Genomic DNA, 26,171 nt, shown 5'->3' with positions numbered 1-26,171 from the left:
ATTACACCACTAATATTAATAGTAACTCAGAATGATTTTCACTGAACATAAATAACTCGTATTACATAAAAGACTGGAGACCCTGGGAAAAAAACGGATGTTTGAGGAAGGCAAGAATTTGTCAAAAGGAGTGTTGATGGCTAGCTGTAGTTATTTAGCTAGTTATGTAGATAGAGGTGTTACATTTGGATGTACAGTCTTACTCTGTTGCTGCAATTCCAATACCATAAAAATAGTTGGGGTTTGCTCTTTATGGAATGTTGGGACTGGGGGAGAAACCTTGTACAGAAGAAGGAATGGGGTCCCAACAATCATAAATTATTACTATATTATAAAAATGAAGCAAAAGCCGACATACCACATCAAGGATGTGCATTTACCCTTATCCTTTCTGCATTTTTTTAAAAAAGATAGAAAAAACTAACTAGGATGGTCACTCAGCACAGCAATTGCAACCACTTGCAACAATTAGCACATATACAAAAAATGCATATTCATGAGTAATCATGCACAACAGTAAAGACAGTAAAATAATGCCATTCACCTAATTTATGAGGTGCCAATTAATACAATTAAAAAAGAGAATGGGACCCTCAAATCAACAACCAGATAATAGATTTGTTCATTTTAAAACACGCACAAAGTTCATCAAACCTAAAGATGTTCTGAGGATCACATGGTGTCTAGCACAATAATGCACTAATTTAGGAAGAGTTGAAGAAGCACCTATTTAAAGAACAGAACATCACAATGCATTAATACTTGAGAAACCAGCAACCTTTCCTAGCAACTAGTTACCTTTCAGGTGGATAATCACCAGAGGTGAAGGAGAGGAGCCACACTCAAGCACCTAGCCAGGCGCGTTGATGCAAGATTTTTTATTTTTTTTTTAACTTTTTCCTTTTTATGCCCTCAGATGCGCAATGAAACAATTGCTGGTTAGTGTGCTGATTACCTTTTCAGATGTAAAAAAAGAGGCCACTCTGCAGAACAGGAAGTTAAAGAGCAGTGAGGAATCTGTGGTTCAGTAGAGTATCAACTTGAAAAAGCATACCAAAGGTAAAGAATTTGTCCTTCTGATGGATACTTCTAACGGCAGACTTTCAACTTAGAATAGATACCAAAGCAGTAACTCCAAAAGGTGGAGGCTATGTGAAGTGTTCTCAAGCCAAGACGTTCTGCAGAACTGAGCAGACAAAGAGTCCTTCCAGCAGGACCTGGCTGTCAAGGCAGTAGTGTTTCATGAATGAATGTATGTACCAACGCTCATGTCGCAGCCTGGCAGATATCAAGAAAAGGCACTTCTTTTGTTAGAGCTGTAGCTGCAGCCTTAATCTGTATAGAATGGACTCGGTGTGTGTAGCAGACATGATGGATCGCCAATCCGAGAGGAACCGATAGACCCTACCTCCCAGTGGGTGGGCATGCACAGCTAAGAGCAAACTAAAGCAGTTTGGTGGGTGTTGTAGCAGCTGAAGGGGAGTTTGAGGACTGATGCTCCTGCTGGTCTGCACGCCATCTGATAGTTCTGTGTCCTCGGCTTCTAAAGGACTAGATAGTCTGCTGCATCACTGACAGGGAAGGCTGCCTCCGGCTATATACCAACCCCCTGGAACAGCCCCTAAATTTCCTCAAGAGGTGTAGAAAGAAGGGGTCAAAAGACCCAAGGAATACCCAGTAGCTCTGTCATCTTTAAAGAACTGCAAAGAGGAGTCTGCCTTCCCCATGAAGAAGGGAGAACCTTCAAAGGGCATGTCCATTAGATAAGCCTGTAGATCACCAGAGAAACCAGTGGACCTCAATCCAGGCATGTCTACAAAGGATAACACTGGTACTGACTGCCCTGCCAATGGAAATCGTTGTATCCAGACTAGTGCAGATAACATACTTGGTGTGACCTGACCGTCATGTATTGTCTGAGCCAGAGAGGCCCTAAGATCCTCAAGAATGCTGGCAGTTTCCTGCTGGCCATGTCCAAAAGGGCATGTGCATACTGGCATAACAGACAGACGGCATTTACAGATCGCAGTGTCACTCTGGCAGAGGAATACATAAGTTTGCCAAAAGCATCAATCCTTTTGGATTCTCAGTCCAGAACATTAGTTGGAAATGAGGTAGAGTACACCTTAACGGTCGAGCTTGGACAATTAGGCTCTCTAGAGTGGGGTCCTTGATAACAAATCCAGATCATCAGGTGCTGGTCTATGTTGTCTGGCCACCTTTCTGTTCACAGTGGTCAAAAACATGGTTTCAACTAGGTGATCATCAAAGCATCTGCGAAAACATCTGTTTCAGAGCCTGACTTATATTTAGGCAGGTGACCCACCACTCTGCCATGGGGACAGAGTAAATTACTCTACTAATCTAATTTATAAATGACCACCAAGCAGCCAGTTATTTCTAAAGGCACTGGCAGGTACCGCCTTGACAGCTGCTCCTGTCAATGCACTTTACTGTTTGCTACAAACAATAATTTCAAAAAAGAAAATCCCGAAACGGGAATAAAATAATGCCCTCCTTGCCCTGGGGGATTAAGCATTAGAATGGTTTTACTGTCCTTTACAACCAGGTTTTGCCTGGCGGTAAGAAACAGCAAAAAATGACAACATGTCCGCCCATCTAAATATGGCAGGGGACATGTAGCCTTTTTTCTGACAGTCCTTACTCCCTAGGGTCGACGGAGATGTTTGGCCATAGTGGAGACAGAGTAGTCTCTGCCATGGTTACACTTAAGGTCCATCTGCAATTTGCAATTACATTTGGAAGGAGGACCACTATATTGGCTGGGATGGAGTACCCTCTTCACCAATATATAAATCAGGTCCTCAGTCTCAATTGGAGGGGAGAGTCAGTGGGGGAAAATCGGGCTGTTGAAATTCTAGTAATTAGCCTGTCTTCTGAACCACCACTGTAAACAAGGCCCATTTTTTGCACTGGTTGCCCATGTGGAGAGCCACGCACAGTCTCAGGCGATGTATCAAGCCTTCTGGGGTTTGTAATCAAGGCATAAGGCAACATTAATATAATGAGGAGGCAAACCACCCTCCACCCCATGTTTATCATCATCATCAATATTTTGGGGTGTACTCTGCTCTGGCACAGGGTCAGAATCAGAGGCAACGTTGGAATGGTGCTGCTACTGGTATTGTCACTGTAGAGGCACAGGGTTATAGTCTGGGTGCATGACAATAGGCTGCGCCTTGAAATCTCATAGCTAGCATCAGCATCAATTCAGGATCTAACAGGGATGTCAGAACTGGATCATCCACTGGTGCCAGTGGTATTAGCAGTGGCCTCTTGCACCAGGAACAATCTTGAGGCAAGTGTTGAAGACTGTACCGGAGTCACTACAGGCCAAATAATGGGTTCAGAGGGGACAGATGGCAATAGGGAAGGACTCGCTGTTCGTAGCCCATCTGGATGCCCCTGCAGTTCTGTGGGGCCTGGAGGCCCACTAGAAAGAGCCAGAAACACACTAAATATCTGAAGCATAGTCTCTTTGAAGGCCTTGATCTGCTGTAGGGTCTGCAATGGCGTGCAATCCCGGTTGTGTTCAAATCAACTGAAAGGTCAGTTCCATGGTTGGTAACCTCGATGGAATGAGAATGACATCTTCATGCCTTTCTCTAAAGAGTCAGAGAGGCGAAATGGGGTAAAGTCCCATTTTGCATTTTTGTGCTTGCATGTGGACTCTGACTTACCTGAGGACTTTGAGTGGGAACTGGAGCAGTTGCAGTAGTATCCCCACGGCCATGAGCAGGATCTATGCGATGGCCAACACTTCTTGTATTCGGCAATATACAGCTTCTCACAGAACTTCAAGTTGCGTTCTCAGTCCAAGCACCAAGTTAACACCCTGTGCGGGCCCGTGATTGACATTTGTTTCTGGCTGTCTTGTCATTTTCACTTGAGGAAAGGTTCCCTCGTACACTGTGGTAAAGTTTAGAGTCGCTGTTAAAACAAAGTCGGTAGTGGAGCTTCAGAGAGGTCCATGTCTAAAGGGACAGAAAATTAAGAATGGATGTCACCATGCAGGAGTAGCACTTACATGCGGCACAATGCCAACTAGTGTCTCATGGGTGACATGCTACGAAAAATCTCTGGATCCAGGCTGGCAATTGGAGGATATTCTAAGGTTTGCAGTTACAAGTATCCACCAAATATTCTTATTTTATCAGGCCTGTTTTGGGATGAGGAACTTCATTGGATTCTTGTGGTCTCTGAAAAAATGTGAGACATCCCATTACTTAAAAAGAGCAAAAAGGTGAGTTCTTGTACAACCACTGAATTATATTTCAGACCTACCACAACAAACTTTCGATAGTGCTTAAAAATCTTTTACTCTGCAGAAAACAACAAAGGCTAAAAATATAATGTGAATTGAACTGAAAATCTTTGGTGTCTTACCTCTCAAGCTTGGATAACTTTATAAAAAAAAAAAAAAAAAAAAAAAAAGGGATAAGTACCTGTTCTGGACATGCCAAGTCAGGTTTCACATCATTTTCATAATACTGTAATGATATATGTTCATTAGGGCCCCCATTCTCTCTTTTCCCCCCAAAGTAATTAGGAATACCAACATGGTACAAACATTATGGGAAGCATAAGAAAGCCTTATCTCCTGAAGACTCCAGAATCTGAAACTAGAACGTAATAGGCACTAATTTACACGTAAGAAGGACGTTTAATTTGGGCATGACTGCTGCAGTAGTTCAGTAAAAGCCTGATTAGTAGCCAGAAATGGCCCCAAAATGGGCTGGGCATCATCACATGGGGGAAACATGGTTAATAGTTACCCAATATGCCACTCCAGATGATAGCTATTAAGCAAGCTTCACTGGGAACTAGCCAACTTTTAAGCCTAAACATAAATATTAGCCTACAACCATGTACATATACTGAAACCCTTTATCTTAAACCTAACAGCTCGAAAGCAAATTCCTAAACAAACAACAACGTGGCCATCATTTAGAGTGTCTCAGCAATTTTGAATCAGGTGCAGACAGATGTTTGTGCTGGATATGTGATCACAAGATGTGTGAACTTTTTCTTAGACAGGACTCATGTCACCAAGGAAAAACCTGGGGATAGTGGGCAAAAAAAAGTGGTCACACAAAGAGGGAAATCTGTAGTAATTGAATGTGCAAGTTCCTACATGGTAGGTTTTTAAGCATTCCCTCATGCCAATCTTGTTAACTTAATATGTATGGTAGTTTTGCCTCTGGGGATACTGCACCATGCTCAATCAGTATTTCCACTGGCAAAATTACCAGCCATTAAAACAAACCAACATGGAATGACCGTCTATAGCTAAAGCCTAAAGCAGAGACCCATCAGACTAAAGTTGGATCTCTAAACATTATGGCCCCTCACTACGAGTGTGGCGGTCCTAAGACCGCAACACTTGGGGTGGCGGTATTACCGCCGCGGACCTGCCAGTAAAGACCGCCGCATTACGAGTCTGGCGGTTTGGCCAAAGGTCGATGGTGTCACATTTCAGCCCTTAAAAGGGTGGAAATCCTTGAGCGAGTCCAAATATGCCAGTCTTCGGACCGTCAACACTGGCGGTCTTTGGGCGCTAGCGACTTCGGCGGTCTTTCCAAAAGACCGCTGAAGTCGTAATGAGGGCCTATATCTCTGAAGCTAGGCCTTAACTCCTACAATTAAGCTTAAATCCCTAAACATTATCCCTAAACCCATAATTCTGACCTCCAGGCTACATCTTTACACCTAACCCCCAAAAATCCAACGTTTAATCTTAACTCCTTCACCTCAGGATCACAATCCCTTTTTATAGTTGTAGATTATAGTTTGTAGATGAGAATGAATTAGAAATTTAAATGGGCACGGGTCAAAACAAGATTTATTTAAGTGTCCCAAATGAATAATAGATGTAGTAAATCTGTCCAAATGAAAGACTGCAAGCTTCTATGTAATCAGAAAAGCGTAAAGAAAATAACACTAATTTTTCACTATTACTCAGTTGGAAAAAAAAATTAATGGACTTTTGGCTTTCTCATCCTGACTGGCCAAACAGGTTCATGTTTTCCTTTCAGAAATGTTGTATTTTGTGTGACCATTTGATCCATTAAGCAGAACATAATATTGTCCTTCAGCTCATTCCAGTCCCAGTGCCATTTTTTTGTGACAGATTATCTGCTCTTAGAATAGATGATAATTGGCAAATGGTGTGGCATTTGGGTCAGAATCGGGGAAGTGATCAATTTAATTACCAATTGTCAAAGGCCCAATACTGTGTTTTTTCTTCACTAACTTTTTTTAACCTGCTCACCCTTAATTTCCACTGTAAATGATTTCAAATTTCATCTTTATGTCAGCAGCTGATAACATTTTGAAGTGGCCCACTTCTCAGACACCAATGGAAAGGGGCTGAAGAAAAAACATAAATCACTCTGTGCTGCATTTACTAGCCTGGAGGAATTTGTGCCATTATCTTTCCAACCACTGTATCTCCTGTAAGATTATTTATCACCACGTCAAAAACATTGTATTTCCTGTATCACTAGCACTGTTAATGCCTTCACATTAGATGTTACCCTGACCTTAAACCAGAACCCTATCACTAATCCTCATCTTTACTTTAACATCAGCCATTACCCTTGTCTGTATCTTCATAAAGCAGAGGTATTGAAATGACATCTATTTAACAGCTGGTGAAATAGAGGTACATGACAAAATAAAAGGAAACGAGGTGAAAATCTTACAACGTAATGGATACAAGGTATAGGAACATTGCATTTAAGAGCAGTGAGTGTATGTCTGCAAAAACTCTGGCTTTGTGACCCAGCAACACAATAACTTTGGGCACGTTTTCACAAGAATTTTGCACACCTAAATTCAGCTTAGGAGAGCAGCAAGTTTCCTTTGTGGCCACTAAGAGTAGACACTGATTCCCACAATGGAGATATGCATATATTTTTACAATCGCAGATGGAATGTGTGACTCTGCAAATTCTAAAAGCAGGGCATATTTGTCTCAGTTATAGGTTTAGGGATAGAGAACAGTTATATGGCTATTTCAAAGGATAAGATGAGGGTGACCATTAGTAAGGTAATGAATAATGACAAAATTCTACCTTTGTGTGTATTCAAAAACCTCATGACTGTTTTTAGAAACAGATTTTAGACCCACACCTAGTGGCAAAACAGGCTGAAGTAACTGTGCAAACATTTTCTGAGAATGTGGAGTAGTAAAATAAAGAAATAAAAACATGAAGGTGCGTGTGGTATTCTGTATCTAAGGTCACAGTAACCATGTGCAAACCTGGTGCTCTCTAAAAATGTGGTGATGATGTGTCATCTGTATAAGGAATTGAATTGTATGTGCAGCAGATGGGAAGAGCATACAGACCAGGATTGTGGCTCTCTATTTCCATTAACTTACTAAAAGAAGACATTGCTTCTACCACTGGATGTTGCCCATGGTTTCTTTACGGATCTTATCAGTGCGCTTTAGCTCCTACTATAAAGTGGTTTATTTTCATTCAGCAGAAAATCCTTCAGTTTAGGGTTAGACAAACACATCAACAATTTTCATGCATTTTTGCGCTTGTCCATAGGATACTAGAGAATTCTAAGGTAAGAGTAACTTTATTAAAACAGTACCCGTCACCTCACTGACGTAACTACATAGGAGGCCTGGTAATTCATAATGGCCCTAATAACTCTAAATCCAAGTGGAAATCTGATAATTAACATGGGCTGTAAGGACAACACTGCCTTCATTAGACATGCTGAAAGACTTCAAAGACAAGAGAGACTGACATTCATCGCAGACTTAATGAAGCTATTATAACATTTTGAATTGCAAATAAGCACGTGTGTAAGCATGAGAATATCAAAGTTGAGACAGCATCTACAGGTGTGGTGACCACAATGCTGTACTTTGGGTTAAAACCTCACTGGTTGCGGTACAGTTAAATTCTGAGATTCCATGTCGGTCTAGCCAGAAGACTTCAGTCACACATGTATGCAATGAAACTGTTCATGTAGGTACTTACATAATTTACTTTCTATGGCAATGATCTTCCTGCTTATATGAATTGGGCCCCAGAGGGGGGGTGAAGCAGGGGGCACAATGATCTGGTCAAGATAAGCTATTAGAGTGCCCCTGGGGAAGGCAAGCAAACCACACAGATTAGTGAAAGAAAATAGAGAGGCTGCAAGATATTTTACAGAAAGCAGTTTGTAACGCCATTTATCAATAATTTCCTGCCTGGCAGCAGCTGGCAAAATTCCCCATGCTTCACTTCCTCATTTCTTGTAAAGGATTCATTTAGGGTGACATGCCTGTCAGTGGAATGATGACAATCATATTTGAATGTGATTTTAAGGGATACCTGAACACCAATTTCTATAAAAATATTTTGGACACCCTCTAAAGATCCCTCACATTTTGTTGCTCATTTGCTTGCAATAATATTTTTAATTTCCCAAATAGAATTAAAAGAAAAAGTAACACAGAACACTGCTTTGTGGCCATTCTTTGAAAATTGCTCTGTGATCCCCCTTCAAATGCTTGGCTTGCTTGCTGTGTTTTGTCTTGTATTTAGTTACTGTAATAAATTGAAAAAAGTACAATGTTTTCTTTATTGGTTATCAGGGCTGTCTTAATCACCAACATTCTTCAGCTTGACTGCAGTATTTAAACGTATATAGACTATTTGTGACAAAATACGTTCGTCAATGGGCAATATCTTAAATGAGGGTGACGTGGGGAGTCCGGGGCATTACAAAGTGTGAAGACCACTGATTTTAGGACATACCTGGAGCATCATATCACCATGAATAGTCTCATTACCTTGAAGTAGCAACTTTTCAACCAAGTGTTAAGCTTTAAAATCTTCACGCAGGAAAACAACCAAGTACGTAAAATGGACATTTTGGTAGTGGCCAAAAGCCAATGTCTTAGTGTGATCAAAGGACCATTGTGCTAAATTGTTATGTATGATCCAGAGGAAAGGACCATTCCAACAAATGCAGTGTTTGCATTTGGTGACAAATCAATTTTATGGCAATTAAATAATGTAAATAGTTCATCTTTTCGTCTGATTAAGATGAGATTTCAGTATCTTACATCAAACCAATAAAATGGAGACTAGTACAAGTTCTACATGTGGCTTTAGTATCACTGAGATGTCGCGTGGATGTTAGGGAGAGAGCTCTGTATGCCCTAGTGCTCCAAAAACAGGATCAAAAGCAGAGATAACAATTCTGAAGATATGATTTATATTAGCAACCTTAAGAAAAAAGAATCAGTCCTGAGTTCCCTGTAAATAAAGAATGAACATTTGAGGCAAGATAGGAGAATTATGAATGGAACCCTGAATTAAAAAAAAAAAAAAAAAAAAAAAAAAAAAACACACGATTCAGGAGAATCAGTTTGAAAATGCCAACTGGATACCACAGAAAAAGCCCAGAATAGGTGTTCTAATTGTACAGGGAGTGCAGAATTATTAGGCAAATGAGTATTTTGACCACATCATCCTCTTTATGCATGTTGTCTTACTCCAAGCTGTATAGGCTCGAAAGCCTACTATCAATTAAGCATATTAGGTGATGTGCATCTCTGTAATGAGAAGGGGTGTGGTCTAATGACATCAACACCCTATATCAGGTGTGCATAATTATTAGGCAACTTCCTTTCCTTTGGCAAAATGGGTCAAAAGAAGGACTTGACAGGCTCAGAAAAGTAAAAAATAGTGAGATATCTTGCAGAGGGATGCAGCACTCTTAAAATTGCAAAGCTTCTGAAGCGTGATCATCGAACAATCAAGCGTTTCATTCAAAATAGTCAACAGGGTCGCAAGAAGCGTGTGGAAAAACCAAGGCGCAAAATAACTGCCCATGAACTGAGAAAAGTCAAGCGTGCAGCTGCCACGATGCCACTTGCCACCAGTTTGGCCATATTTCAGAGCTGCAACATCACTGGAGTGCCCAAAAGCACAAGGTGTGCACTACTCAGAGACATGGCCAAGGTAAGAAAGGCTGAAAGACGACCACCACTGAACAAGACACACAAGCTGAAACGTCAAGACTGGGCCAAGAAATATCTCAAGACTGATTTTTCTAAGGTTTTATGGACTGATGAAATGAGAGTGAGTCTTGATGGGCCAGATGGATGGGCCCGTGGCTGGATTGGTAAAGGGCAGAGAGCTCCAGTCCGACTCAGACGCCAGCAAGGTGGAGGTGGAGTACTGGTTTGGGCTGGTATCATCAAAGATGAGCTTGTGGGGCCTTTTCGGGTTGAGGATGGAGTCAAGCTCAACTCCCAGTCCTACTGCCAGTTCCTGGAAGACACCTTCTTCAAGCAGTGGTACAGGAAGAAGTCTGCATCCTTCAAGAAAAACATGGTTTTCATGCAGGACAATGCTCCATCACACGCGTCCAAGTACTCCACAGCGTGGCTGGCAAGAAAGGGTATAAAAGAAGGAAATCTAATGACATGGCCTCCTTGTTCACCTGATCTGAACCCCATTGAGAACCTGTGGTCCATCATCAAATGTGAGATTTACAAGGAGGGAAAACAGTACACCTCTCTGAACAGTGTCTGGGAGGCTGTGGTTGCTGCTGCACGCAATGTTGATGGTGAACAGATCAAAACACTGACAGAATCCATGGATGGCAGGCTTTTGAGTGTCCTTGCAAAGAAAGGTGGCTATATTGGTCACTGATTTGTTTTTGTTTTGTTTTGGAATGTCAGAAATGTATATTTGTGAATGTTGAGATGTTATATTGGTTTCACTGGTAATAATAAATAATTGAAATGGGTATATATTTTTTTTTGTTAAGTTGCCTAATAATTATGCACAGTAATAGTCACCTGCACACACAGATATCCCCCTAACATAGCTAAAACTAAAAACAAACTAAAAACTACTTCCAAAAATATTCAGCTTTGATATTAATGAGTTTTTTGGGTTCATTGAGAACATGGTTGTTCAATAATAAAATTAATCCTCAAAAATACAACTTGCCTAATAATTCTGCACTCCCTGTATATGGTATCTAGCCCTTTAATGGCACCAAGGACTGTGTTCAGAGTCTCAAATTCACAGAGTATCATTCTACATCAATTAATCTGCACAACAATGTCTTAGTAATAATCATGAAGGTCACCTCACTGACAAGCAGGTAGCCTCATAACATTCAAGGCTTGCTTCCCTTTGAAAAGAAAACTGCCATGTTACCACCCTTCCTCTAGCCCTACATGCATAACCTCTACACATGACCTTTCACAAGGAACATTTGACTTATATTTTGTGTTAAATACACGCTATTTCTCCTTTTCGCAGTGAAGTGGAGATTATGTTTGAAAAGTTCATTATAAAATAGCAAATGCAACGTAGAGGTAATCACATGAAATCGTGAACAGTGTGTTGAGCATCGATTGTAGATATAAAAACATCTTTTGAAATGCTGTCAGAAGTACAAGAACACAACATCAAATATTGTGTTGATTTTTACAACAGGAATGTGAAGAGCTGGAAGCAGAGACAGTGAAGAGTACCTGATTGGAGATACGCCCACACTTCTGTAGTTCACTTCCCGATGTCATAGCAATTGTTGTGGCAATAGCAGGTGGAGGGCTTGTCTTTAAGCTGTTACATGTGCAGATAAGCTGGGAGAAGGCCTGAAGAAGGTCAATTCTGAGTTTGACAAACTCACATTGAAAACTTTGTGGATTCAGAGGAGTGCTGGCAGCCTGAAACAGAAAAAAACAACTTATTTAGCTATATTTGAAAGCCAAAGAATCACAAGAAAATAGTGTGAGGTGGATATTATCCTTAATTGGACCAATGCTCTTTACAAATAAGGTGCAACTTTATCATACAAGCCACTTGCAATTGAGTGTAATGTTATCTGCTTTTGAATAAAGTGAAATAATATGTTGAGATTATAATGGATGGTCAAAATGCGACAGACACAGATTTTAAAATTGCTTTTTTTAAATGCTATGGAATGCTCAATTGCAACCCTATTACTTGCTACCTATCCATATCAACAGAGCCCAGCATGTACTTACAGTCAATGAGGCAATTCCTTTATGATAAGATTTTAGGGATTCTGCAATGCAAGACAGTGCCAAGCCATACTCCTCCTCCTGCAGGCCAGTCAGGCACTGTTCTGCTTGAGAGAACTCCTTTAAGCTGTTCAGCCAGAAGTAGAAGTGTTCCGATGCCACCTGAGTGAGCAGGCTCTGGTAGAGCTCTCTGGCCATATCATGATTCCCCTAAGAGGAAAGAGAGACAGAGATTGTGTTAGATGGCTAGCCTATGGCTGCAGTGAACGAGTTTGTCCCACAGTTTGATGATTTAGGTTATAATTTTGAGATATATTTAAAAATAGAACTGGAACCTGCTTGTAAGCAGTATTGTGTCGTTCATCAAGCATCTACGGACTCTTGAGAAAAGCTACACCTTCAAGAATTAGCCTCAACAGGACTGCATTCAACTAGTCACTTCCAAACAATATGCCTGAGTTAATCAGAGGAGTGCAGAAAGGTAATCTGAGGAGTACAGAAATGTATCTGTAGAAGTTTGAGTAAGAGAAAGAAATGATGATTAACTTTATTACTAGGTACAAAGGTATTAACATTTTCAATACATCCACGCGGAAATGAATGAACCTAGCACAATATAAAAACATTTTTTTTTTTTTACTTTCTTAACTTCATAAGAAGGAAATGTTCAAAATAAAATCCAGGAACATCACCAGGTCTCACATACAGCATTTTACCCCAGACCCATCTTTAGATGATTTTTTGCTGCTGTCATGAAGAGTCAAGGGAAAACTGCTGCTGACAATCCCATTTATAACATTTACTGGTCTTTACCTGCTATTGGGCAGAAGATAACCAGATCATGTCCAACTCTCAAGTGGGTTTTTTAAATGGTCTGGGGACAACTGACGAGGCAATGACGCTTTACCTTGTGTACATAAAATACAGTTTGAATAGGAAGTCCCATCTAATCTTGATCTTTACTGTCCTCAAGTCAGCCATTGACTCAGCTTACATGTCTCTATTATGGGCATCATTAAGAGGGCAGGGTGTATCCAAAAAATGAATAACTGCTCCACAGAGTGTAATATTCTCATACGGTTCTGTTCCAAGCGCCATACAATGGGGGATTCTGGCGAGTGAGCACGTGGACAGAACCGGGTGAGGAAAACGGTGGAGAAGACGTTGGCGGTTATGTGCGTCTCCTCCCGGTCTCTTATAAGAAATAAACGTGCGTTTCTTTTTACTCACCGGACCGGCTCCAGTTTATTTCACAGAGCTTACACCAAAGGAATACAGCAAGGGTTCGCTATGGCAAGAGAGGTGAGTGCACTCTCCACCTGGGAGTGAGACAAGGTTGTGTGCTTGCACCCTTGCTTTTTAATCTCTTCATTAATGATATGGGTGAAACTCTCAGATATGGATCTTGACATCCCGAAGTTGTCATACTGCCAATACTGCTTTTCACTGAACAGAACACTTAATGCATCAATTACTCCTGGGCTTCAAAAAATGCAAAAGACTGATAATCAACATGCCAAGACCAAATTTATGGTTTTAAAAACAAGAAAGAAATTAAGAGCGACTTTTTGAATCCATGAAGTAAACCTAGAGGAAGGTAAACATTTTGATTACCTGGGAATACGATTTGATGAAAAACGGACTTGGCTGGCCCACGTTTCCAAGAGCAAGTTTGCAATAAGCCAATAAACTGGCACTGTCCCACGCTTTGCTAATAAGATCGGAGGAAGGTCCTTTGAGCCAGTTAGTGCCTACAAAGCCAAAGCTATGTTCTTGTGATGCAGCAATATGCGGGTAGACTGCTTTAGACTGAAAGTAACAAAGGATACATTCCTACTCCAGTTATTACATCTCGGCCCTAAGGCAAAGTTGGGCTTCCTAGGATAGATTCCAGAGTCTCCATCAAGCTTCTATACTAGGTCAGATTGTGGGCTAATAAGAGTGCAATAACAGCACTCTTTTGGACATTATAGCAAATAGAGGCTCTACAAACTTGCCAAGGCTAGACCACATTGTTTCCACCTTAAAACACATAGAGGGCCCAATGTACGACCAACATGCGACTCGCAAACCAGTCACAATCCACTTAGCGAATGAAAAAACGGCCCAACACGATGTATGACAAGCATTTGCAAAGCCAAAATTGGGACGCAAGCGGTTTGCGAGTCACAAAAAAACAACCGAATTTGTGACTAGCAATTAGAGAATCGTTAATTGTGAGCTGCAAAAATGCATGTACAAACGAATCGCAATTTGTGATTATCGTAAAATGGCCCGTTTGCACATGCAATTTAACACCAATTCAAAATAGCTATTACCTGGAACCAACCTATAAAAACAGGCCCAGAACGCATCAGGGATGTTTCACAATGGCTGCCCTGTACTTGATGGGGGATACTGGCTGTCCAGCAGAGGAGGCGGAGGCATGAGATGATCCTCAGGGTCAGGGGGACCCTCTTTGAGAAGATAGGGGGGGAGGGAGATATTTGAGCAGTACAGGCTGAGTAGCAATGTGATTATAGAGCTAATAGCCATCTTAAAGCCACACCTTGAGAGAACTACACAGAGCAGCAATGCAATCCCCACCCATATGCAGGTCCAGTGCTCCCTCCACCTACTGGCCAGTGGTTGTTACCAGCATGTCACAGAACTGGCTGGAGGGGTGTCGCAGAGTGCATGGTCTCATTTTTCAACAACGTCCTAGATGCCATGCTCCACCACATACAGCGGCATGTCTACCTGCCCAGGGACAATTTGGAAATGCAGCATACAAAACACAATTCTACCACACAGCCGGATTCCCACCGGTCATCAGCTGCATAGACGGAAGCCATGTGTCCATATGTCCCTCCCATTCCGGTTGGAATATATATTCCAGAACCGTAAAACCACACATTCCATGAACATACAAGACGTCTGCAATGTCCAGAACATCATCACAGACCTGGTAGCCAAATACCCAGGGACCACTCATGACTCCTATATATTCAGGCACAATGGTATATATCAGCGACTAGAAAGAGGGGATATTGAAGAAGGATTCCTACAAGGTGCTGGAATGGATGGTGCACATAAATGTCTTGTGGCACAATCATTTGTCTGTAGGTGTGTCTTTACAGGTGACAATGCGTATGCCCTGCGGCCTTGGATCATGACACCCTACTTGTGTCCTAACACTCACCAGGAAAAGTGCTACAACATGGCACATGGGCGCACAAGGTCTGTGATTAAACATACATTTGGCCTCCTGCAGTCACGCTCCCGGTATCTACACAAGAGTGGGGGAGCTTTGCAGCATGCACCTGAAACTGTGTGCTGGATACTGGCAACCTGCTCAATAGTGCACAACATAGCCTGCAGGCATGACTTACTCATAGAGGTATCAGGATCTGAAGTGGAAGATGATGACCCTGCTCCACCTGCTCAACAGCCAGTCGAGGAAAGTGGAGTTTCAGAGGGGAGAAGGCGTAGAGACTACATAGCAAGACTTTATTTTGCACGGTAAGAAATCCACATGCACCCAATACCCTCCATAAAAGACAAAACAACTGTTTGTTTTACAAATAAAAAAGCAACACTTTAATGTCAATGTATGCAATAACAATGATGGACACCCTGTCCCTCATAGGTGAAATGCATATTGTGGTTGCACATGTTGTGCAGCTACTTCCCTGCCTAGGGAAACAAATGTAAATACCACACAGGCACACTGTCAGTGTGAAGTCACTTCCATGCACTACGTGTGGCATGTGGAGTGCTAGCGGTTGTAGGTGCAGGTTGCCAGCTGCTTCTCCTACGCAGGACACATGTCTGCAGCAGACACACTACACATGCTGGACACCTCGCCCGTCACCTGTTGATCCACTGGTAATGCTAGCTGTTTGGATTGCCTCCAGACACGCAGTTGTTTGATGCAGCCCTATAGCCACATCACAACTGAAGTGGCCTATCTCCACCTGTAGGGCCAGTGTGTGTCTGGTGTGCTGTGTGGTAGCCTGGGCTAGTCTGCCACTTGCCCTGGTCATAGCGTCCAATCTTGTCGTCCGACCTGGTTGCACGGCTGTGCTCCTGATGCCTTAGCCGGCGTCTGTCCTCTGCCATCTCTGTGCAGAGTTAGTCAATTGCCCTGGAAAGGGCATCAAATTGCCTCGTTAGCAGCCATCTGCTGGGTGATGTTTTAGAACCCATGCATGAGTTTGTGGTTGATAATGCTTATTTGTCTTTTTTTCAGGCGCTGAACTTTCAACACAGCCTGTTCTAGCCTGCCAAAGTCCATCTGGTTGCTGGATCCTGCCTGGGAGCATGCGGCCTGCGTAGCCTCTTGGCACCTCTGAGCCTGCAGAGTTGGACGCAGACGCCTGACCCTAGTCACAGGGATGCATTGAGGAGTGGTCGGTTGAAGGACTACTGGATCCCCAAATGCAGCTGCATGTGGTGAACTGAAACCAGCACGGTCATGAACCTCCAACGGGTGGGTGGACTCAGGGGTACATCACCCTGCCCTTCCTCCATCTGGGACTGGGACTGGGACTGGACCTCTCCTTCACCCACCCTTTTCTGTGGTCCACCAGGTGTTTCTATTTCGGAAATGGGAACTAGAATAGAATATATGTGAGAGACACTGGCTCATTTGTTGTACTACATTCATCAACTACTGGCACACTGTAAAAGCACTATTTCTGTACATGACCGTATGTCCCATAATCCACCAGTTGTGGAAATTTCCTCATCTACATGAACCATCCAGGCATATATAGTGGAGGGTGTGCTGCATGCTTGTGGGCAGCAGGGTTTTGGAACCAATATGGAAGTAGTAGAGAGTTCACATTTACCAGTGGTTGATGGGGGTGCAGATGTGTCAAGGGACCCAAATCCACACACTGCCTCCGACTCCTATATGGTTTCCACCACTGACTCTGCTGGGGGGGTACATTAGATAATCCTCCGCTTCCCTGGACAGCCTACAGCCATGCTGCAACCTTTGCCTTAGCCCTGGAGCGCGGGTCGTACCACCCTGTCTCGATTTGTTCAAATAATCTGTCAGCCACGCTCAGATTCTGATCTGTATTCCCCTCCAGATCTTACGTTTCTCAGATTCAGGGATAGTCTGAGACAGCCTACAAAGCAGCTCTTCATGGTTGTTGCATCATTCCTCAGTTAGGATGTTCAACTCCCTCTCCAAGAACTTGAGATTGTGCCTGTGCTCCCCTGCTTCCTTCTCCCTCTGTTGGCTGGCCATTGTAGTGTGTGGCACCAAGGTAGCCAGTGGTGTGGGTCTGTGCTGCTGGCCTTAACCGTGTGCTGTGACTCCTGTGCAGGATTCTGTTGGGCCACCACTTTCTATTTAGGGGTCCTTGCAGTGTACCAGGAGGTGTTTGGGCACTTTTTAAAGCCGCAGTCGCTATTTTAACCACAATCGCAATTTGTGACTGCGGTCGCAATTAGCAAGCAGTTACAGACTTACAGATTGCAAGTTCGATAATAGCGATGCGACTCGTTTGCGAGTTGCAATTTGAGGTCTGAAATTGTACACACACTGGAAATTGCAACTTGTGAGTCGCTCAATGCGAGTTGCTATTTCTGGCAGTCGTACATCGGGCCCAAGATGTTTTGACTTTTGCTTTAACTCTAGCTTATTGTCTCAGCACAGCATAAAGATCATAAAAAGTTACATCTGGATTACACCAGAGCACCATGAGCTCGAAAGGGAAGTAGTCTGTCTAAAAAGTATTTTTGAACTTGTCGTCACTTGTTTAAAAACCATTCTTTTAAAAACAAATATATATATATTTGCATTTGATCAGGCTTAACAATGAGCCCCCAACAGAGAAGATTTAGCTATACAATCATGAAATAAGTATACAGCAAACTTCCGTAATATTGAATGGATTTTCATTTTGCCGATGAGGCCGGACCTTACAACTCAGTGGCAACAGTCTGATGTTCACCCTGCATTAGATTACCCCTCCCCCCCCCCCCCCCCCCCCCCCCCCCTTACATACCATAGTAAGCCTGCCAAGCACCCAAGATCTTGTCAAACTTCCCCAGGCACCCTCTTGCCTTATCGGTTACTTTTTCTGCCATCATATAAAGGTCCATCCCTGCTTGCCACTCCCTTAGTGTAGGCGCCTTCGGGGTTCCCCAATATTTTGCCACATCCCTTTTGGCTACCACCAACCCTAAGCTACTGAAAAGGAGTTTGTGTAGTGACATGTCTACGTCAGTGTGTATTCCCAATAGCACATATCTCAGGTCTGCAGGGATCTCTACCTCCAGTATTGCCCTCAGCTCGCCTAGGAGTTCTAACCAATAGGACTGAAGTCTTGGGCATTCCCAAAGGGTGCATAAGTATGTTCCCCTGGTTTATGAACCATTCTTAAATACTTTTCTTGCTCCCAGAAGAGAGATTAACTCTGTACTTGAAATTTCAGCTGGAATGTTATCAGTATAAAATTAAACCAGCAATGGACTAGCAGTCCAACCAGCATGGAATGTTCTACATGCAAGTTGGAAAGTCAAGAGATCGCTCTTCATTTTACTTTCTCATACACTGGAGATCAGAAGGCAGATTATTCACCGATTAATTTTAACTCTCATAATAGGAAACGCAGATAGGCCTCATCCCTCCATCTTTGAACTGCCATAGACCTCCTACCCAAGAGGATGGCTCTCTTCATCGCTCGGGCCTGGAAATTGACAAAACTGAATTGCCCACCTTAACGCTTATGTGCCACGTGACTGGCAGCGCTGTAGATATTGATACTTCATTTGAAATTGTCAACTTGCACCTTGCTTACCTGCACCGATTATTATGTTTATTATTGTTTTGTATTTATTGCATGGGTCCAGTGTTGAAACAAATGATTGATTGATTGGTGTCGAGTTTAGCTGCGTAGTACAGCATACATTTTTTTTTCTGGGATTCAGGTCTTCAGCTAGAGTCAACATTTACATTGTGCGTTCTTTGCTAGAAGAAAGAGGCTGGAACGCACTTGTTAAACATGCAGTCAATACACTTTTAGTTGCCTGACAGGAAATACATGTTTAGCTGCTGAGAAAGAGGGCTGGGTCTCTGTGTTGCCTCAATGAAACTGTATTGCTTTGGAGCCTTCTCAGGCTTCTACTTGCCTCTATGGATGCAGTTTTATTTCCATAAATATATAAAGGGTGATCTGTTTTTTGTCAAGAGCTCATGCCCTCAACTTCACTCTCTGTCACCCCACAGTCTATATTGTCAATGGCAGCTGCCTCAAAATTAGGGAGTCTTTGCACAACACTTACATTTGCCACTTTGGTACCATGTTTCTTATGGTTATTTCAAAGGGAAGGGTTTCTTCTTTGGAGTCCAGAAATCTCAGAGTACCAAATAGGATGTCAGGCCATTTGTTCCTCTGGTGAAACTTAAGACATCAAAGTTGCCTGCTATGTGGCTCACATATCACTTATTTTCTGACTTTTGCCCCACTCAATTTGAATTTATTTATTGATTTTATACCACTTTTACTGGGAAGCTGCTCAGTACACAGACTACCTTTTCTCCAGAGATTTCAAATCTCTTCACTTCGTCTCCCATCACGGGCTTTAGAATTTATCTTTTGCTGAAAGATGCTTGCCTTTTGTAAATATCTGATTTGACATTCCATCTAGCCCAATAATTCCCACCCTTCCTTTCTATCAGTGCACACATTTTAAAGGCTAAAGCCTCCCCTCAAAGAACGCCTGGTGTACACCATGTATCACGTTGGTTCCAGCTTATAAACTGTCAGCAAACTGCCTATGTCCTCCAACACAAGATGCTCCATATGGGATCTAACTAGCATTGTACAGAGCGGTAACTCAATCTCCCCTTTCCTTCTAATTACACATCTGAAATTTCATAAAACCAAGAACAATCTTTGAAGAAGGTGAATTTCTGAATGGCTCTAGGTCATCAAGGTTCAATGAAAGGTGAACAATGACTTTACTATTTATGAAACAGGCAATACTCAGGAAGTTATAATCTTTGTCAATTCAGGAGACGACCTTGTTATTTGCTTGCACCTTCTGCTTCCTCATAATTCTCATGTATCTGAAAATCTAATCTTCATGGCAGCAAAACTTCCCAAAGCAGGAACAAAAAGATAGATCCAGGGCCATCACTTCCGTGGCCACCCTGAGGGAAACTAACCAGGCCCAGGGCTGCTCATGCCGGGCCACTGCACCAGATCCTGGAACTCATCACTCAAACACAGCTGAGCAGCCACTGTTGACTGGCCTTTCAGAATATTACTATTGACCGAATGATAAGTCAAGGTAATTGCCCTTACACAGCTACAACATACTTCTGCACCAAGTCCGACACCTCTTCATATAATTCTAGTCCTTACAGTGCCCTCTACTGAGAAACTCCAATCTCCTACTCTTATCCCTCATTTCAGGATACATACAACCACATTTCCATCACAAATGTTATTCCAAATGCAGGATTCTCTTCACCAACATACAGATTCCTTATTAGGAACTTGCAGGTACTCAGAGTTCATAGATTATGGTCTCCAGGAAACCTGTGCATGCAGACAAGTGGCTCTCTGTCTGTACCCTCAAATATAAGAAATGCCGTAACAGCTCCAAGGAAGTATATAAAGTGCTTTGAATGCATACTGAAGAGACGGATCTTTGAACAGATTTCTTACCCATAAGGATAATGACTAAGTCCCTTGAAGAGCTTAACCTCTGCACATTTATAGACAACAGATTGACACAATAGAATAGTGATTTGAGGCAGAATATCTGGTGTGTGGCACTACAGAGTACATTCCATTTAACAGTACAAAGCTACTGGTTAATTTGTACTAGTATCACATGAATGAAACCTATGGCCGAGCTTCTCTCGGATACTGCGGAAAAGCTGAGCTCAGGACTACGAGTGAAAAATTGCCTTATGTTCTGTGTCCCCGATTTTGAGAGGCCCCGACATTACCAAGTAGCCTATGTTCATTCCCAAGTCCAGAATCCTATTTTTAACCTTTTTAAGAATGCCAGAGTTCTCACCTCCTTCCTATGTGTAAGGATTCCTGATCCAGTCTTGAGTGGAAAACTGAATACCTCTCAACCCCTAATATGGGTCGACATGTTTTCAGTCCATTTGGTGGCAGGTAAGAACACCCCCTGCTTTTCCTCTGAGCTCTTGGTCCCCGGCATGTGGCTTACCTTAAAGTCTCTAGTCACAAGCAGATAATCTTGCAGTCTAGGTCTGGGCAGCCGAAGGTCTAGGTTTTATCCTCACGGCAGTAGAACACATGCAAGGAGGACAAGGCACCATGTGCACACTCAGGTGACCTGTAACGTCAAATATCTTTGTAGAAATCATAACACAGAAGCACATACCATTCTGGAGGCTTGCCTAGCAATCCTGTAAACAGTCCAGCCATTGGAGACGTTCTCAAGCTGTTGTTTAATTGCAGTCTTGACTTCACAAGACAAAGCCTTCTGACTAGCCACAAATATAACAGTGGCTAGAGACACCTAGAGAAAAATAAAAATATTTAAATATGACTCTCAGCTCACATTCATTCTTGAAAAACAGGTAAGAACATCTGCCTGTGGGAAGTATTGTAAGTAGTGAAATTAACTGGAAAGATGCAGAATACAAGCAAGCGGTTCAACCTTTGTTATTCGGCTAATACTATCATTTAACAGGTCCAACCACTGGCATTATCTTTAAAAAATTGCATGCTGGAAATAAGAACATATAAAGATACACGTGTACTATAAATGTGGCATATTAGCAGAAGGCCATAGCTGTTGAACTCCCTTGGGAGAGAGATTTGCTTATATCTCCTCTTAAGGTAACAGCAGGAGAAAAGGGTTTCACTGTTGAAGAAGGCAAAACTAAGGAACTGATTCACAAATGTCTTTGCAAGCCTAAGTAAAAGTTAAGTGCATAATAAAATGTTAGCTAGGGCATAGTACAGTGACCCTTGTGCATTTAAAAGCCCACCAGTATGAGAGATCTTCAGCAGTACCAAGTTTAGAGATATGAGGGGAAATCACTGTACTTCTTAGGACAGGAGCAGGGAGGATGCCATTGGGAAGGCATTTAACATCCACAAAGTTGTAACTTTAGAAGTACAAACATTGCTAATGGTTTTCAAATCCAGTTTGTAGGAAAGAACGTCTTTTTGTATGATCACCCTCACACCCCACAAGTTTTTAGACTGATGCTGCTGTTTTTCAATTCTGTAGTGCACAGGACCCTGCAGCCCAGACCCCAGTGCATGTGCTCTGACCCCCCAAAGTAGGTACACAATTGTCTAACACCTGATTGGCTCATTTAACTTACTTACAAGATCCTAATAATTGGCATAAGAACCCAGGGTTAATAAGTTAAATGCACCAGCAGACTGCAGCACTTAATTTTGTCACCACTACTGTGACAAGGTGAAAATGTGACTCTAGGTCTGCCACTGTAACCTGGTTGGGCAGTTTACGCATGCCAACTCAACACGGTAAAATAAACCCTTCTGGCAGATCAAAACTTACCTTTTAATATGGCTAAGCCACTCCTAGGAAATGCCTTGATTGTTCATCAGCAGGGTGCTGAATATTAGGTATGCCTAACATGCTCTGACAGTAAAAACATGAAATTGCCATTTTCACAGTAGCAAGGCCAGTGGTCCCATTGGCTAACATGGAGTTTTACTAGCCACCACGCTAGGCGGTAACTTCCATTTGGGCCCACCAAAAACATTACTTCAAAGTACCAATTTAATTGTTTCATAAACCAAACTCATTGTAGAGATCAGCTTTAAGGTAACTTTGAATAGAAAGGTGACTTCAGAAAGTCAACCCTTTGTTGCCCAAGCCTTCGGTAGCCTTTCCTGTACGTGTGCGACAGTTGTCACCAGAGACAGCATTCTGACCCCCTGCTAGGAAGTGTGAAGCACACCGAAGAACAGAGAACAAAGAGAACTGCTGAGGAAGGAGGTGTGATCTCCTCTAGCTGGAGGACCCCTGGGCTGTGGCCACAGAGGGCCCAGATTGTAAGTCTACAACCTCAGTGAAGCAAACGGCAATCACACCTTTACTTCTCCACTCCTCTCTGTATGCAGACAGGCTGGCATCTCATCCAGAGGGGGACACCCTGTTGCAGAACCCATTTTCCAGAAGGAGTGGTTCATTAGGCGGAGTAAAACCCAGGGGTGTGCCTAGAGTTCCTCACAGGGAAAGAAAGCTTGCACCATTTTGGTTTAGGGTATAAAGGGATATCCTGGGATTGTCTGTGGGCCAAACCCCCAGGAAGTGACGTAAAGTGGGAAGGGTAGCCTTGTGGGGACTATTGCCCCATTGCTAAGCAAGTACTCCTCTATCTCAAACAACTGAATGACAAAAGTGGCAGCATAGACCCACAGGCCTCAAATCACTGCTGGACTGGCAAGAAGTCAGAAGAACTACTATCCTGCTTCTCCACTGACCCAGCAAAGAGGCTGCACGAAGGAAGGACTGCACTTGCTGAACTCAGGGGAATGGCAAATAGTTCTGTGCATGCTGTGCCCACTCGTAAAAGAACTCCACTTGTTCCCAGAACTGAAGGAAGGCTGCTCTGCTGCTCTCTGGACACAGCAATGAGAGACTGCACCAAAGACTGGACTGCACCTGCTGAACCCGAGGGATTCACCAAAAAGACTGTTTCTGCAGTGGCCACTTGTAGAAAAAGGACTCAGTTGTGCCAGGCCAGAAGTGGTGGCTTCAAGGGTTTTGTGGCTAGCCCCCTGTTCTACTACAGGGATACAAAAGGTGAAGGAAACCTGCACTTGCGAGAGCTCGGCTTCCCAGGATCGCCTGTCCACTGCTGGATGTCGAAGTGCCAGCTGGGAAACAGAGCTGTAACCTGTCTGAGGTGTCCCCCAAATCTGTAGGACCAGTGGCCATCTTCAAAGTGGACCCTGATCCTCCTGCACGAAAGACACACTCACCGGTGGACGATCACTGATGACCGTTGTAACTGGAGACCAGTGGCAACTGGACATGCATTGGTCTTCACTGGGACATCATGGGAGATCGAGTACTGAAGCAACCCTTGACGGTCGTGGACCCCAGGTGGCCACAGGAACACTCATTGCATCTCTTCCACAGCTCCAGCATCCTTGGCATCCTCTCAGCATTGTGCATCCCCAACATCTGGACCACTTCTTAACTCGAAACACGATCCCTCTGAAACCTGCTGTGAGGACTCAGACTGCTGGACCTGACAGGTAATTGTCTTCCTTGACCAAAGTGATCCTTGTGACTGGAGCCCAATCCTCTGTGGCTAGTCCAAGAGAGGAGTGGTAGTCTTGCTAGCCGTTGGCTCAGGTACTGTGACACTGATTACAAAAGATTTATTGGAACTTAAAAAGGATATACCTAACTTAAAAAAACAAATCTCCCCTCAATAGATTTTTACAGTTTGAAAGCTAATTTAAGATAAAAATACACTCCAGTTTTATAAGTTGGTCATGGATTTTTATTGTGCTGCATTTCTTACTTACCTGTTATGTAGGTAGTTCTAAATGCTTTACACTTTTTCCTTTGACCAGGCCTGACTGCTTTGTGCCACTGCTACCCAGGACTGAGCTAAGGGATTTGTTAAATAACCTAATTGGACCTGATAGAGATTCTGACATTATTACATGGTGAGGTCTGACAACCACACTATATAATAATCCACTTTCCTACACAGTTTATGATTGTGTTAGCAAAAGAGGACTAATGTGAGTGTTTTGGTGAGATAGACACCTAAACTTGATTCATGGAGCTGCATTGGCAGTGGTTTCTACAGCACAAAGAAAGACTTAAGGGAGGTCAAGAAAAGACAGCATGTGCAGGTAATGACTTAAGCAAACAGATTTCAAATGGTCACTTGGCTAAATTGTGCATCATCATGTGAGGAAGCAAGGAGAACACATGACTTACAGAAACAGGCATGACAGACATTACAACTGACCTGTTTTACTTTGGCAAGCACGTCTGAGAAATGCTACTTAAATTGCTATGGGTCTGGTGGAATGTGCAAAGGGATTTGATGCAAGATATGTTCTCTGTACGCAGTAACAAGAAGACATACATGGGGCAATTTATCTGGCAATGTGGTCATGGAGGTAGGCGTTCCCGATTTCACACCTCCAAATGTGATGTATATAGTTCTAAAGTATGCATATTCCGTTGTACTTTCTCGAAAAATCGTAGTATGCACCAGACATTAAAAGTATGCAAAATGAGCATGAGGGGGTGGAAAGAAGACCAGAAATAAACATTCCTGTTCAAATGGCATACAGTGTACACCTAGTTAAACAAGCATTTGCAATGCAATGGGTTTTGCATTTGCTCGAGTTAGAGCTATATGCGTTGTAAATTCCTAACTGGAGTTTTCTTGCCAGAAAATGAAAATGAAAAGTAAAACAGTTGACATAAGCGCGACGATTCAAAGTGCCATGGTAGCCATGAGCATGAGAGCGAAGGAGAGACATAAAAGGAAAAGGAAGTTCGCTCACAGTCAAACATATCGGCAATCGTGCAATTATCCATGTAACAGGGTCAGTTTGCAAGGCGGCAACACCACCTCCCCAAAACGGGGTAAACGGAAAGCATTTACCAATGATAACAAAGGATTTTTGAAAGGCAAGCCACGATCTAGTGAAAGTGATGAGTGTGGGTGTGGTTAAAAGTCCACAATCATTACAACAGGCCAAAGTGCATGCGAGCTTGACCTAAAAAGGATGGGCAAGTCTGGGGTAGCACTATGTCCCGATGTAAGAAGATGGTTATGAACTGCAAAATGCTTGCATCTATCACTTATGACAATTGCAGGTGTAACAGTGACAAGGAAGGCAATTTTCCGTGAAGCTTGACGTAATAGGAGGCTAGCAGTTCAGCATTTTGTTCCAGAGGATTTGGGCGTACATCAGTATGTTGTTGTTCATGTTCAGTACACTATGCGGGCCAGACACCACATGCCTGTGTTTTCAAATATCTCAGCAGCAGAGAAAATAAGGAAACTAATGGGTTTGTAATGGTGGAGACCTCTGAAAGTCAGAGGTGATAAGCAAATTTTATAGCTGCAGAACACAAAATCGTCTAACAGTAATTTGAGTGACAACTGGTCAATGCA

At 42.7% G+C, this 26,171-nt stretch overlaps 1 protein-coding gene across 1 annotated transcript in view; it reads right to left on the bottom strand.

Moving 5' to 3' along the window:
* INTS7 (integrator complex subunit 7) overlaps positions 1-26,171 on the bottom strand; it is a 182,659-nt gene that overhangs the window by 77,692 nt on the left and 78,796 nt on the right. Inside the window, exons 12-14 of the mRNA XM_069233929.1 lie at positions 21,410-21,547; positions 12,047-12,253; positions 11,531-11,725 (exon numbers count right to left, since the gene is read on the bottom strand). Coding sequence (XP_069090030.1) covers positions 11,531-11,725; positions 12,047-12,253; positions 21,410-21,547 — 540 coding nt within the window. The remainder of the gene's footprint in view (positions 1-11,530; positions 11,726-12,046; positions 12,254-21,409; positions 21,548-26,171) is intronic.

Source organism: Pleurodeles waltl, chromosome 5, assembly GCF_031143425.1.
Source record: "Pleurodeles waltl isolate 20211129_DDA chromosome 5, aPleWal1.hap1.20221129, whole genome shotgun sequence".
NCBI lineage: Eukaryota > Metazoa > Chordata > Amphibia > Caudata > Salamandridae > Pleurodeles > Pleurodeles waltl.
The sequence above is the reverse complement of the archived record's forward strand: the minus strand, read 5'-3'. Positions and strand labels throughout refer to the sequence as shown.